We start from the raw sequence: 16,431 nt of genomic DNA on the forward strand, positions 1-16,431 counted from the left end.
CCGTTGTCACCTCACGTACCCCCGTTCTCACCTCACATACCCCCGTTCTCACCTCACATACCCCCGTTGTCACCTCACATACCCCCGTTGTCACCTCACGTACCCCCGTTGTCACCTCACATACCCAGTTCTCACCCCACTTTTACTCAAAAAGTTAAATAGTAATTCATAATTAATTATTAAAGGGTCTAAATTCAGAGATTCACCAAAAAAACTAAATAATTTTTGCTGATACAAAAGTTTGAAGATAAATACTTTTTAACAAAATTGAGAAGTCCACCCAAAATACTTTGCAATAAGTTTATGAATAAATGTTTCTTCAAACATGATAGAAGGAGCACGTGGGGAAATACTATTATTATATTTAGCACGGGTATATTATGTATAATTTAATAGAGACTTCAACAACTTTATTAGATAAAAAATAACAATTTTGTCGTAGAAGCAGAAATCTTCCCGTTCTTTAATTATTATTCCAATAACACAAGCAGGTACAGAAATCTCAGATCTGGTACGAAGTAAACGTTGTCAAAAATAGGTTTCTGGCGTACTTCTACCACCTTTTGTAAACAATATGACGTCACTGTGATGTCATCGCGAGCAACATCTCAAACATAGTGGCCCCAGATTGTTTGGGCTCCCTTTAGAGAGCCATTATGCATATTTTAAGATTTATAACATTTTTAACACACTTAATAAAACTTGAATATCTAGTTTTTATTTCATTTAATTAAAGAATTCTCAGTTTAATTTTGCTGAGAGTAAAAGGTTTGTCACAATTTGATCCGGCTTGAGCGGAGAACTGAACGAACACGAATCCCTGACTCTATTGGAACTCCACGCTTCACCTCAAACCCTGATTTAATTGGGCCCAAACTTTAACCTTAATGTGTTTAACTGACAGACATAAACACTGTTTCATCACAGCAGCCGTGACCGGAGGAGACAAAGCTACAAATATTTCACAATCAGCTCTTTGGTCTTTGCTGAAGTGAATCTGATTCATTCTTTCCACACGACATCAAAATAAAACGAGCGTCGAGCCCATAAATAAAGAACATCTCGTAACCCACGGGAGAGAAACACACGGCTGTAGCATGTTCTGGATCCCCTCGGTTCGGCTTCACTCCATATAAACACACTGGAACACACAAATAAATGTAGTGGGACTCAATGAGTCGGCGTGGCGCTGAGAGAGGCCTGTTTTCCGAGCGATGGGTGGTCTCGCACACTTTCGGAGTGTAAACCAACACCGTCTCTTACACGCCTGCCGTCACTTCCAAAACGTGCACATCAAAGGCCAGTTTCCCCTCCGTCTTGGATAACATTCCCCGTGATGACATGTATTTAGTATTGTGGTTGGATGACTCATAAAGAGAGCGGCGGGGCGTCCCAGCGCACATGCCAATGAACATTATTGTCAGCATGAAACAACAGCGGCTCGAGCTTCATCCATCACGAGCGGCTTTGAAGACAATTCCAATCAGATATTGCAAATCAAAACATGTGAAAGTGGATCCAGCGGTCGGATGAAACATGTCAGCCTACAACACTGTCTCGTCCTGATCGTGTGCTCATAGGGGAACATCTACACCCTCCTTCAAATCAAGAAGCTCACAATCGAAAGCACAGTAGATTTGTCCTTCTGTAAAGCATCAACTGTAGACACACACTCACACCTCAGATCCAGTGTCCATCTTCTCACCGATTTTTGTTTTAGTCACAGTTTGTTGAAAGTGTCCTTTAAATTACTCAATACAAGTTCATCTCAGTCGACAGTGTTTGTATCATAATGTTGAATACCACAACATGTATTTCGACTCGTCCCTCCTTTTCTTTAAATGTGTGTTCCAGTGAGACACTTCCAATGCAAGTCAATGGGGTTTAATCTGTCAACATTAAAATACTGTTTCACAAGTATAGACACAAGACATAAACAATATGTGTGTTAACATGATTTTACTGTCATTAAATCACTTATTAACCACATCTGTGTGAAGATATAGACGATTATACTACTGTTGCCATGACGACACAATGCACCAGTTAACACAACGATTTAAAGAACTTTACAGCTGAAATAATACACAAGTTTTAACAGGAGAATTAATGTAAGTGTTTTTATAAAATTATAAGTGTGACATTTCTGTGTTTAAACCTCCAAAGATCGCCCCCAATGACTTCCATTGGAAGTGTCTCACTGGAACACACATTTGTGCTTTATATTTATTTTCTTCTCCCCAAACTGTAACGCCCAATTCCCAATGCGCTCTAAGTCCTTGTGGTGGCGTAGTGACTCGCCTCAATCCGAGTGGTGGAGGACGAATCTCAGTTGCCTCCGCGTCTGAGACCGTCAATCCGGGCATCTTATCACGTGACTTGTTGAGCGTGTTACTGTGGAGATGTAGTGCATGTGGAGGCTTCACGCTATTCTCTGCGGCATCCACACACCTCTCGTACCCCCATTGTCACCTCACATACCCCCATTGTCACCTCACATACCCCCATTGTCACCTCACATACCCCCATTGTCACCTCACATACCCCCATTGTCACCTCACATGTCCCATTGTCACCTCACATACCCCCATTGTCACCTCACGTGTCCCATTGTCACCTCACATACCCCCATTGTCACCTCACATACCCCATTGTCACCTCACATACCCCCATTGTCACCTCCATCATGTCACCTCCCCATTGTCACCTCACATACCCCCATTGTCACCTCACATACCCCATTGTCACCTCACGTACCCCATTGTCACCTCACATACCCCCATTGTCACCTCACGTACCCCATTGTCACCTCACATACCCCCATTGTCACCTCACATACCCCCATTGTCACCTCACATACCCCCATTGTCACCTCATGTGTCCCATTGTCACCTCACGTACCCCATTGTCACCTCACATACCCCCATTGTCACCTCACATACCCCCATTGTCACCTCACGTACCCCATTGTCACCTCACGTACCCCATTGTCACCTCACATACCCCATTGTCACCTCACGTACCCCCATTGTCACCTCACGTGCCCCATTGTCACCTCACGTACCCCCATTGTCACCTCACATACCCCCATTGTCACCTCACATACCCCCATTGTCACCTCACGTACCCCATTCTCACCTCACATACCCCCATTGTCACCTCACGTACCCCATTGTCACCTCACATACCCCCATTGTCACCTCATGTGTCCCATTGTCACCTCACGTACCCCATTGTCACCTCACGTACCCCATTGTCACCTCACATACCCCCATTGTCACCTCACGTACCCCCATTGTCACCTCACGTACCCCATTGTCACCTCACATACCCCCATTGTCACCTCACGTACCCCCATTGTCACCTCATGTGTCCCATTGTCACCTCACGTACCCCATTGTCACCTCACGTACCCCATTGTCACCTCACATACCCCCATTGTCACCTCACATACCCCCATTGTCACCTCACCTACCCCCATTGTCACCTCAGGTGTCCCATTGTCACCTCACGTACCCCATTGTCACCTCACGTGTCCCATTGTCACCTCATGTGTCCCATTGTCACCTCACGTACCCCATTGTCACCTCATGTGTCCCATTCTCACCTCATGTGTCCCATTGTCACCTCATGTGTCCCATTGTCACCTCATGTGTCCCATTCTCACCTCATGTGTCCCATTGTCACCTCATGTGTCCCATTCTCACCTCATGTGTCCCATTCTCACCTCATGTGTCCCATTGTCACCTCACGTACCCCATTGTCACCTCATGTGTCCCATTCTCACCTCATGTGTCCCATTGTCACCTCATGTGTCCCATTGTCACCTCATGTGTCCCATTCTCACCTCATGTGTCCCATTGTCACCTCATGTGTCCCATTCTCACCTCATGTGTCCCATTCTCACCTCATGTGTCCCATTGTCACCTCATGTGTCCCATTCTCACCTCATGTGTCCCATTGTCACCTCATGTGTCCCATTGTCACCTCATGTGTCCCATTCTCACCTCATGTGTCCCATTGTCACCTCATGTGTCCCATTGTCACCTCATGTGTCCCATTCTCACCTCATGTGTCCCATTGTCACCTCATGTGTCCCATTGTCACCTCATGTGTCCCATTCTCACCTCATGTGTCCCATTCTCACCTCATGTGTCCCATTGTCACCTCATGTGTCCCATTCTCACCTCATGTGTCCCATTGTCACCTCATGTGTCCCATTCTCACCTCATGTGTCCCATTGTCACCTCACGTACCCCATTGTCACCTCACATACCCCCATTGTCACCTCACGTACCCCCATTGTCACCTCATGTGTCCAATTATCACCTCACGTACCCCACTGTCACCTCATGTGTCCCATTGTCACCTCACGTGTCCAATTATCACCTCACATACCCCACTGTCACCTCACGTGTTGTGTGATTGGTGACCCAATCAGAACAGACCTGTGGTCCATTATTGGGTTGTGACTGGCTAGTTCAGAACCACTGGATTAGTGTTTGTTTAGTTCAGAGATTATCTAGTAGAGACGGACCACTTCTATTAAAATCATGGGAAAAATTGGAGCGCCCAACTGATGTAGAAAGGAAGTCCCGCCTTACAGGTAAATGAGCCAATCACCTTTTACATACAGACATCACCTGTCAATCAACTCACTAACTTGAGATTTCGTTCTTTCCCCATGTACTGGCATGACTGGAAATAACCTCCCGAGAGTGTTCCAAAGATGGCCGACTTGCTAGAAAGGCTTTGACAGGATTCAGATCATTCATGGTCCGTTAGAAACACTTTCCCTCATCTCAGACGTGTGATATACAGTCGTGTGTACCGTACCTGTACTGCACCACCATCATGTTCTGCTCTCCACAGTGTCTGGCACATCGGACGTATCTCATCCAGCTGGATTTACTGGGTTCATTACCATCAATAAAGTGCTGTAACGTGCCCTCCTGATCATAAATCTGAAACAGAAAACATTTACCAAACAATCTGTCAGCAAACAACAATTCAGCTGCGGTTTAAACACTGTATGATTTGGTTCTGCTATATAAAACTGATTTAATCAAAAAAGGGAAAATAAATGCAGAGGAGCACAGAGAATAAACTTGCCATAGGATTTGCTTTCTTTATCTTAGTCTTAATTCTCACCACGGCTTCTGTTTGTGATGATTAATGGCATTTATCTGTGCTTCACAGTGTTACTGATATTTCATCTTTATATAACTTTATTAGACACACGGTGCTTTACACAAAAGACACAGAGATGTGAACACATCAATCATGAAGAGCATCGAGCATGATATAAAGACAGCGTACTGTAGATTGTTTGTTGACATTATAAAACATGTCTCTAGCAGACGTCACTGGAGCGGATCTGACCCCTGTGACCCCCGTGACCCCTGTGACCCCGCTCTCATTCCTCTGTTTTCACCTCATGTATCTTGTGGAGCTCCAGTGATGGTTTGACTAACATGTCCTGTGAGGAAAGTGAGTCGTACAGGTTTCATCTGACATCACTCGCATTTACTGACTGCTGGAAAACTGCAAGGGACAGTTCACCCAAAAATTAAACTTCTCTCATCATTTACTCACTCTCATGTCCTCCCAGATGTATGTGATTTTATTTCTTCTGCAGAACACAAATGAAGATTTTTAGAAGAATATTTCAGCTCTGTAAGTCCATACAATGCAAGTGAATGGTGACCAGAACTTTGAAGCTCCAAAAAGCACATAAATGCAGCATAAAAGTAATCCATATGACTCCAGAGGTTTAATCCATGTCTTCAGAAGTGATATGATAGGTGTGCGTCAGAACAGATCAATATTTAAGTCATTATCTACTATAAATCTACACTTTCACTTTCACATATGACTCCAGTGGTTTAATCCATGTCTTCAGAAGTGATATGATAGGTGTGAGTGAGAAACAGATCAATGTTTAAGTCATTATCTACTATAAATCTACACTTTCACTTTCACATACGACTCCAGTGGTTTAATCCATGTCTTCAGAAGTGATATGATAGGTGTGAGTGAGAAACAGATCAATATTTAAGTCATCATCTACTATAAATCTACACTTTCACTTTCACATATGACTCCAGTGGTTTAATCCATGTCTTCAGAAGTGATATGATAGGTGTGAGTGAGAAATAGATAAATATTTAAGTCATCATCTACTATAAATCTACACTTTCACTTTCACATATGACTAGAGTGGTTTAATCCATGTCTTCAGAAGTGATATGATAGGTGTGTGTGAGAAACAGATCAATATTTAAGTCATTTTATACTATAAATCTACACTTTCACTTTCACATATGACTCCAGTGGTTTAATCCATGTCTTCAGAAGTGATATGATAGGTGTGAGTGAGAAACAGATCAATATTTAAGTCATCATCTACTATAAATCTACACTTTCACTTTCACATATGACTCCAGTGGTTTAATCCATGTCTTCAGAAGTGATATGATAGGTGTGAGTGAGAAACAGATCAATATTTAAGTCATTTTCTACTATAAATCTACACTTTCACTTTCACATACGACTCCAGTGGTTTAATCCATGTCTTCAGAAGTGATATGATAGGTGTGAGTGAGAAATAGATCAATATTTAAGTCATCATCTACTATAAATCTACACTTTCACTTTCACATATGACTCCAGTGGTTTAATCCATGTCTTCAGAAGTGATATGATAGGTGTGAGTGAGAAATAGATAAATATTTAAGTCATCATCTACTATAAATCTACACTTTCACTTTCACATATGACTAGAGTGGTTTAATCCATGTCTTCAGAAGTGATATGATAGGTGTGTGTGAGAAACAGATCAATATTTAAGTCATTTTATACTATAAATCTACACTTTCACTTTCACATATGACTCCAGTGGTTTAATCCATGTCTTCAGAAGTGATATGATAGGTGTGAGTGAGAAACAGATCAATATTTAAGTCATTTTCTACTATAAATCTACACTTTCACTTTCACATACGACTCCAGTGGTTTAATCCATGTCTTCAGAAGTGATATGATAGGTGTGAGTGAGAAACAGATCAATATTTAAGTCATTTTCTACTATAAATCTACACTTTCACTTTCACATACGACTCCAGTGGTTTAATCCATGTCTTCAGAAGTGATATGATAGGTGTGAGTGAGAAACAGATCAATGTTTAAGTCATTATCTACTATAAATCTACACTTTCACTTTCACATACGACTCCAGTGGTTTAATCCATGTCTTCAGAAGTGATATGATAGGTGTGAGTGAGAAATAGATCAATATTTAAGTCATCATCTACTATAAATCTACACTTTCACTTTCACATATGACTCCAGTGGTTTAATCCATGTCTTCAGAAGTGATATGATAGGTGTGAGTGAGAAACAGATCAATGTTTAAGTCATTATCTACTATAAATCTACACTTTCACTTTCACATACGACTCCAGTGGTTTAATCCATGTCTTCAGAAGTGATATGATAGGTGTGAGTGAGAAATAGATCAATATTTAAGTCATCATCTACTATAAATCTACACTTTCACTTTCACATATGACTCCAGTGGTTTAATCCATGTCTTCAGAAGTGATATGATAGGTGTGAGTGAGAAATAGATAAATATTTAAGTCATCATCTACTATAAATCTACACTTTCACTTTCACATATGACTAGAGTGGTTTAATCCATGTCTTCAGAAGTGATATGATAGGTGTGTGTGAGAAACAGATCAATATTTAAGTCATTTTATACTATAAATCTACACTTTCACTTTCACATATGACTCCAGTGGTTTAATCCATGTCTTCAGATGTGATATGATAGGTGTGAGTGAGAAACAGATCAATATTTAAGTCATTTTCTACTATAAATCTACACTTTCACTTTCACATACGACTCCAGTGGTTTAATCCATGTCTTCAGAAGTGATATGATAGGTGTGAGTGAGAAACAGATCAATATTTAAGTCATTTTCTACTATAAATCTACACTTTCACTTTCACATACTGACTCCAGTGGTTTAATCCATGTCTTCAGAAGTGATATGATAGGTGTGAGTGAGAAACAGATCAATGTTTAAGTCATTATCTACTATAAATCTACACTTTCACTTTCACATACGACTCCAGTGGTTTAATCCATGTCTTCAGAAGTGATATGATAGGTGTGAGTGAGAAATAGATCAATATTTAAGTCATCATCTACTATAAATCTACACTTTCACTTTCACATATGACTCCAGTGGTTTAATCCATGTCTTCAGAAGTGATATGATAGGTGTGAGTGAGAAATAGATCAATATTTAAGTCATCATCTACTATAAATCTACACTTTCACTTTCACATATGACTCCAGTGGTTTAATCCATGTCTTCAGAAGTGATATGATAGGTGTGAGTGAGAAATAGATAAATATTTAAGTCATCATCTACTATAAATCTACACTTTCACTTTCACATATGACTAGAGTGGTTTAATCCATGTCTTCAGAAGTGATATGATAGGTGTGTGTGAGAAACAGATCAATATTTAAGTCATTTTATACTATAAATCTACACTTTCACTTTCACATATGACTCCAGTGGTTTAATCCATGTCTTCAGAAGTGATATGATAGGTGTGAGTGAGAAACAGATCAATATTTAAGTCATTTTCTACTATAAATCTACACTTTCACTTTCACATACGACTCCAGTGGTTTAATCCATGTCTTCAGAAGTGATATGATAGGTGTGAGTGAGAAACAGATCAATATTTAAGTCATTTTCTACTATAAATCTACACTTTCACTATCACATATGACTCCAGTGGTTTAATCCATGTCTTCAGAAGTGATATGATAGGTGTGTGTGAGAAACAGATCAATATTTAAGTCATCATCTACTATAAATCTACACTTTCACTTTCACATATGACTCCAGTGGTTTAATCCATGTCTTCAGAAGTGATATGATAGGTGCGGATGAGAAACAGATCAATATTTAAGTCATCATCTACTATAAATCTACACTTTCACTTTCACATAAGACTCCAGTGGTTTAATCCATGTCTTCAGAAGTGATATGATAGGTGTGGGTGAGAAACAGATCAATATTTAAGTCATCATCTACTATAAATCTACACTTTCACATATGACTAGAGTGGTTTAATCCATGTCTTCAGAAGTGATATGATAGGTGTGTGTGAGAAACAGATCAATATTTGTCATCATCTACTATAAATCTCCACTTTCACTTTCACATATGACTCCAGTGGTTTAATCCATGACTTCAGAAGTGATATGATAGGTGTGGGTGAGAAACAGATCAATATTTAAGTCATCATCTACTATAAATCTACACTTTCACTTTCACATATGACTCCAGTGGTTTAATCCATGTCTTCAGAAGTGATATGATAGGTGCGGATGAGAAACAGATCAATATTTAAGTCATCATCTACTATAAATCTACACTTTCACTTTCACATAAGACTCCAGTGGTTTAATCCATGTCTTCAGAAGTGATATGATAGGTGTGGGTGAGAAACAGATCAATATTTAAGTCATCATCTACTATAAATCTACACTTTCACATATGACTAGAGTGGTTTAATCCATGTCTTCAGAAGTGATATGATAGGTGTGGGTGAGAAACAGATCAATATTTGTCATCATCTACTATAAATCTCCACTTTCACTTTCACATATGACTCCAGTGGTTTAATCCATGACTTCAGAAGTGATATGATAGGTGTGGGTGAGAAACAGATCAATATTTAAGTCATCATCTACTATAAATCTACACTTTCACATATGACTAGAGTGGTTTAATCCATGTCTTCAGAAGTGATAGGATAGGTGTGGGTGAGAAACAGATCAATATATAAGGGATAAGTTCACCCAAAACATGACTTTCCTCTTCATCAGAACCGAAAATGATAAGCACATTTCATCTCAGAATATCCATACAATGCAAGTAAACATGTGCCATCAGTCTGCTGCTGTTTGACGGTCCAAAATTCATATTAGGCAGCATAAAAGTAATCCACATGACTCCAGTCGATCAATTAATGTCTTCTGAAGCAAATCGATTGGTTGGTGGACAAACTGATAATTACAAATTTATTAACTTTTAAAAATCACTTCCTGCCAGCAGTCGACACATTAGTGACATAAGCGCAATGGCTCGTTCACGCGAGAAGTCAGAAGCGTGCGCTTTGTACACAACAGAGGAGAGAACGTCACATGAGAGTTCATTTCAAACAGAAATACAGCACTGGCCGGAAGCAGCGATTTAAAGTTAAAAACTTTTAATGATCTATTTTTTCTTACACCAACCTATCAATTTTTGGGTGAACTATTCATTTAAATATTGGTCTTTTTCTCACCACACCTATCATATCACTTCAGAAAAGATTAGTCTTATGGATTACTTTTATGCTGCCTTTATGTGCTTTTTAAGCTTCGTACGGACCAACAGAGCTGAAATATTCTTCTAAAAATCTTCATTTGTGTTCTGCAGAAGAAAGTAAATCACACACATCTGGGATGGCATGAGGGTGAGTAAATGATGACAGAATTTAGAGTTTTGGGTGAACTGTGTCTTTAAAAGCAAAAAATGATGTACAAACAAATAAACAGCAAATCCAAACACTTTCAATGGAATTATATTTACAAACCAACCCAGAATGGTGCAAATAATTATTTTTTCATTTACATGTACAAAAGATACAAATAATAAAATATTATTATAAAAAGAAAATAATAAAAATTAAACAATAATCAATTATTTGAGAAGCAGAACGACGTAAGATATTATGATTTTGTATGTCATTTTGTTTTTCCAGTAAAAATATCTTGAGATTAAAACAAGCCAAAAATATTCATAAAGAAAATAATTTGTTTGCATTATAAGTGTTTTTTTTATTATATCCTGGATACTCTTATTTGTGTAATGAAAGTAAATGAACACTAAGTCTGACAAACTCCAAAATGACAAAAAAGCAGCAAAAAAGCACCTCATCTTTTATGATACTCATAAAAGTATCATAAAAGAACCACAAAATGATCATAAATGTACCAAAAGTATCATAAAAGTACCATAAAAGTATCATAAAAGCACCATAAAAGTACCATAAAAGTATCATAAAAGTACCATAAAAGTATCATAAAAGTACCATAAAAGTATCATAAATGTACCAAAAGTATCATAAAAGCACCATAAAAGTACCATAAAAGTATCATAAAAGTATCATAAAAGTATCATAAAAGCACCATAAAAGTATCATAAATGTACCATAAAAGTATCATAAAAGTACCATAAAAGTATCATAAAAGTATCATAAAAGTACAAAAAAATTATCATAAAAGTACCATAAAAGTATCATAAAAGCACCATAAAAGTATCATAAATGTACAATAAAAGTACCATAAAAGTACCATAAAAGTATCATAAAAGTATCATAAAAGTACAAAAAAATTATCATAAAAGTACCATAAAAGTATCATAAAAGTATCATAAATGTACCAAAAGTATCATAAAAGTATCATAAAAGTATCATAAAAGTACAATAAAAGTATCATAAAAGTACAATAAAAGTACCAAAAAAGTACCATAAAAGTATCATAAAAGTATCATAAAAGTATCATAAAAGTATCATAAAAGTATCATAAAAGTACCATAAAAGTATCATAAAAGTACCATAAAAGTATCATAAATGTACCATAAAAGTATCATAAAAGCACCATAAAAGTATCATAAAAGTACCATAAAAGTATCATAAATGTACCAAAAGTATCATAAAAGCACCATAAAAGTACCATAAAATTATCATAAAAGTACCATAAAAGTATCATAAAAGTATCATAAAAGTATCATAAAAGTACAATAAAAGTACCAAAAAATGATCATAAAAGTACCATAAATGTATCATAAAAGCACCAAAAAGTATCATAAAAGTATTATAAAAGTACCATAAAAGTATCATAAATGTATCATAAAAGCACCAAAAAGTATCATAAAAGTTTCATAAAAGTACCATAAAAGTATCATAAAAGTACAATAAAAGTACCAAAAAATGATCATAAAAGTACCATAAATGTATCATAAAAGCACCAAAAAAGATCATAAAAGTTTTATAAAAGTACCATAAAAGTATCATAAAAGTACCATAAAAGTATCATAAAAGTATCATAAAAGCACCATAAAAGTACCATAAAAGTATCATAAAAGCACCATAAAAGTACCATAAAAGTATCATAAAAGTACCATAAAAGTATCATAAATGTACCAAAAGTATCATAAAAGCACCATAAAAGTACCATAAAAGTATCATAAAAGCACCATAAAAGTACCATAAAAGTATCATAAAAGTATCATAAAAGTATCATAAAAGTACCAAAAAATTATCATAAAAGTACCATAAAAGTATCATAAAAGTACCATAAAAGTATCATAAAAGTACAATAAAAGTACCAAAAAATGATCATAAAAGTACCATAAATGTATCATAAAAGCACCAAAAAATATCATAAAAGTTTTATAAAAGTACCTTAAAAGTATCATAAAAGTACCATAAAATATCATAAAAGTACAATAAAAGTATCTTAAAAGTAGTGTGTACTGAGTATTTTTGTCTTATTTTCCAGTAAATATATTAAACATCATTAAAAAAGGAGAATGATGTAATATATTCCGTCTTGTTTTCAGAGAAATCGAACAATGTTTTGTGAAGTTTGTGCTTAAAACAAGAAAAACTGATTTGGCAATGGAGTGGGGTTTCTTTCTCAACGCAGTGACTAATCCTTTCTTCTCCTTATGAGAATTCATTTTATTCGATTTCTCTGAAAATATCTCAAGTGAATGTATCTTTAAAAATGTTTAGATATTTTTGCAGGAAAACGAGTAAATAATTCTGTAAGGAAATAATAGTTTGCATTAAACACAGATTCATCTACATTACAGTATCAATAAAACTGTTTAATTTATAAATTCCCGCACGCAGTGTTTGAATGAGTTCGTGCTGATGAGTGAATCTGAAGTGAAATGTGTTTTACTGTGTTTATGGGAATATTCCTGATGGACTAAACCGGACAATCCGACTGAAGGAGTTATCACATCCCCTCCGTAATGAGTCAAGCCTGCAGCTCTCAGTGTCCCTCGTCCCGCTATTGATCACACCTGACGGGGGTCTGTCACTGCGTTACTACTCAATCTCTCCAGGTGACATTTACACCTCAGTGATTGGACCCTGTCACTGACTGAACGCAGTAAATAGTCTTTGACCAGCGCCATGTCAATGACCGGCCCACAGAGGAAGAGAACGCACGGGAGACAGTCTGGCTGACAGGCGCGTGACCTCTTGACCTTATTACAGCGGGTAAATCAGGACCCAGCAGCCATTAAACTCAGTCAAGACTCGTGCAGAGATCGCTGAGAGCTTCCAGTGCTCGAGGAGAGACGAACAGCTAATGGAGCCGCGGCGAGTTATCACAGGAAACACTCACAGGTCATGAGGCGAGAGGTTTGAGCATGTAAATGGTGCAGTTGTGCTCTGATGCGGTCTGCATGCGTCTCTGGAGGTGATAGCGGCGCTCCTTATCGCTTCAACTCTCTCAGTCGCTGGCCTCATCTGCGTCTCACTTTATCGGCTTTGTGCCAGAAACTCTTTCGGCTTATTGTTTATGCTGAAAAGAAGTCAACGAGCTCTTTGTGTGTTTACGGACTGTGAAATATAATCAGGCTCATTTCATTACACGCTCAGGACAAACAGAAAACTGTATTATTCATTGAAACACGGTTTAGTGTCTATATATACGCCTCTGGATCGACATGAAACACTTTGTGACTTTTGACATTCAAGACACGCAACCATCAAGATTAAAGAAGTATTCGGAGTTCAGCGGGTCAAACTCAATCCACAGCGTTTGTGGCATAATGTTGATTAACACATAAACAATATGTGTGTTAACATGATTTTACTGTCATTAAATCACTCACTGACCACATCTGTGTGAAGTTATAGACAATTATACTACTGGGTTGCCATGACGATGTAAGCAACCATAAAAATGATGATTTAAACAAAGTTGCAGCTCAAATTATACTTAATAGAAGTTCTTTTATAAAATTATAAGATTCACATTTCTGTTTTTAAACCCTCTAAAAATGACCCCCATTGACTTCCATTATAAGTGTCTCACTGGAACACACATTTGAGCTTTTATACAGAAAAGGAGGAACGAGACTAAATTAATTTCTGTGTTAATAATCAACATTATGACACGAATACTGTCGATTGTGATTCACTCTGTCATATGAAACAGTTTGATTAATTAAAAACAAAATCATTAACAGAAAAAGATATTTAGAGGAATCTTCATGTCCACATTAATAAAGGGTCCGTTTCAGACCCCCGAGTGAGGCGTCAAATCGTGCGGCTCATTGAGGAGAGGTGCGCTGTATCTTTTCTAAGCGATCGGGTGTACGATGTTCGCACAGCGGACGAAAAAGTGGCCAAAAAAGTCCCATTGACTTAACATTGCGGAATGTTCAGAAATTTAAATCCCAACCGACGTTTTCACACACAGACACCAAAGGGCCTGTCAGCCCTGCATCTCTCTCTCTCTCCCTCAGAGGATTTATATTATCAAGCAGCCAATAAGTAATGACCTAAAATCTTCATAGCCACACCCTAAAACATGCTAAAAACGTGCTAGCATCATGCTAACACATGCTAGCATCGCCTAGCGAAGTACTAAAACATGCTAAAAACGTGCTAGCATCATGCTAACACATGTTAGCATCGCCTAGCGAAGTGTTAAAACATTCTAAAAACGTGCTAGCATCATGGTAACACAAACATAACACTACATGCTACCATCATGAAAAACATATGCCAGCAACATTCTATTACCATTATTTTAGTGCTTATCAACAAGTTATAAAATGCTATTTGACCACTCACATTTTCTTCAGGAAATGTACCTATCTAGTTGTACATGCAATTGAAATGTTAAAGCATTCAGGAACATTGCATAAAGAATATGGCATGCAACTGCCCTACACAAACAAGGTTTTTTATTGTCTGTAATTGTAATAGCTGCACGTCAGATGTGGTTCATAAACTTCCAGACTAAACACTAAACGTAAAGTCAGTTGAACACACCACACAGCGCTGCTCTTAAACACGCTCGTTCCTGAAGTAATGAAATAATGTGAGCAAGAGTCTGTGTGTTTCACTTCCAAACGAATCCGTTGGGTCAGGATTGAATGTCACGGCGTGGAAGAGTCTTGTGTTTACACTGAGAGCGTGATGCAGCTCGAAGTGCGTTCACTCAGAACACACACACACATGAAGCATGTTAAATAAGTCACCTCTGTAGTGGAGAATGGAAGATAAAAATACACCCAAAAGAACACCCACTGATACACACTCAAGTGGTGACATCATAGATGATGCCAGTGACCGTGTGCCCACCACTAGAACATATTATTCCCATTATCACCATCATCATTCAGTATATACATTCAATAAAAAGCTTTCAGTCACAGACTATTTTAAGTCAAATGTAATTCTGAATAAATTGAGATAGAGCCGCTAACTGTACCAACCCCAGATATTTAACTGCCAGAAATGATATTCTGCAGCTCTATAACACAGACTGTAAAAAAAGATGGGCGACGCCCCTTCGCTCTTTTCCATTGGTGAGAACTGAAGCCGCCAGTGTCCCGATATGGCGCTGACATCTTGGGACTTGAGTCTGCGCAGTTGCAGTTTCGGGACCAGACCTGCGCAGTAGTGAGCAGGAAGTAAAGCCGCGAAATCAAGGCCCCGCCCTCACTCCCGCTGAATCAATCGCAAGCACATGCCCCTTTTGACTTTTGACAGTGTGAAATAATTAATTATAGAAATGTAGATATTACATTTAAAGCTCCAATCTCCTCAGTCCTCCGAAGATCCCTTCAGTGACTACTTCACTCAGAGAACCTGTCAATCACAGCTGTCAATCATGATGTCACAGCAGCGTTTTATAGCATCAAATAACTAAAAACAAACTTATTTTGAAAACAAACACTTGAAATGACATCAACGTGATAGAAACGACAGTAAACGACAGAAACTATCTTTGGAAAAAAGATATGTGAAGTGTCATTTAATTGTTTAGTTGGTCTCACGTCCCGTTGAATAACATGGGGAGGCGGGGCTTATGACCTATACTTCACTTTTGAGGGCTTGTGCTTGTGCACACTTGGTCTATAACATGATGACCAAAAAGTGTTCACACTGGCAAAAATATACCAAAATGTACCACGGCATTACCATGTTTTTTGGTCATTCGTCATGGAAGTACCGCGTTATTCTTCAGAGTAGCGTGTAAATATGGTAAATGAATGTGGCGATCATATACTGCAGTCTGATCCCGTCACTGTACTATAA

The 16,431-nt window shown here is 37.9% G+C and overlaps 2 protein-coding genes across 2 annotated transcripts in view; both read right to left on the bottom strand.

Moving 5' to 3' along the window:
• The window catches only part of LOC127630389 (uncharacterized), a 320,692-nt gene that overhangs the window by 155,632 nt on the left and 148,629 nt on the right, over window positions 1-16,431 (bottom strand). The window lies entirely within an intron of this gene.
• The window catches only part of prdm6 (PR domain containing 6), a 50,128-nt gene that overhangs the window by 26,118 nt on the left and 7,579 nt on the right, over window positions 1-16,431 (bottom strand). Inside the window, exon 3 of the mRNA XM_052107826.1 lies at window positions 4,837-4,964. Coding sequence (XP_051963786.1) covers window positions 4,837-4,964 — 128 coding nt within the window. The remainder of the gene's footprint in view (window positions 1-4,836; window positions 4,965-16,431) is intronic.

The sequence above is a fragment of the Xyrauchen texanus genome, chromosome 37, assembly GCF_025860055.1.
Source record: "Xyrauchen texanus isolate HMW12.3.18 chromosome 37, RBS_HiC_50CHRs, whole genome shotgun sequence".
Taxonomy (NCBI): Eukaryota; Metazoa; Chordata; class Actinopteri; order Cypriniformes; family Catostomidae; genus Xyrauchen; species Xyrauchen texanus.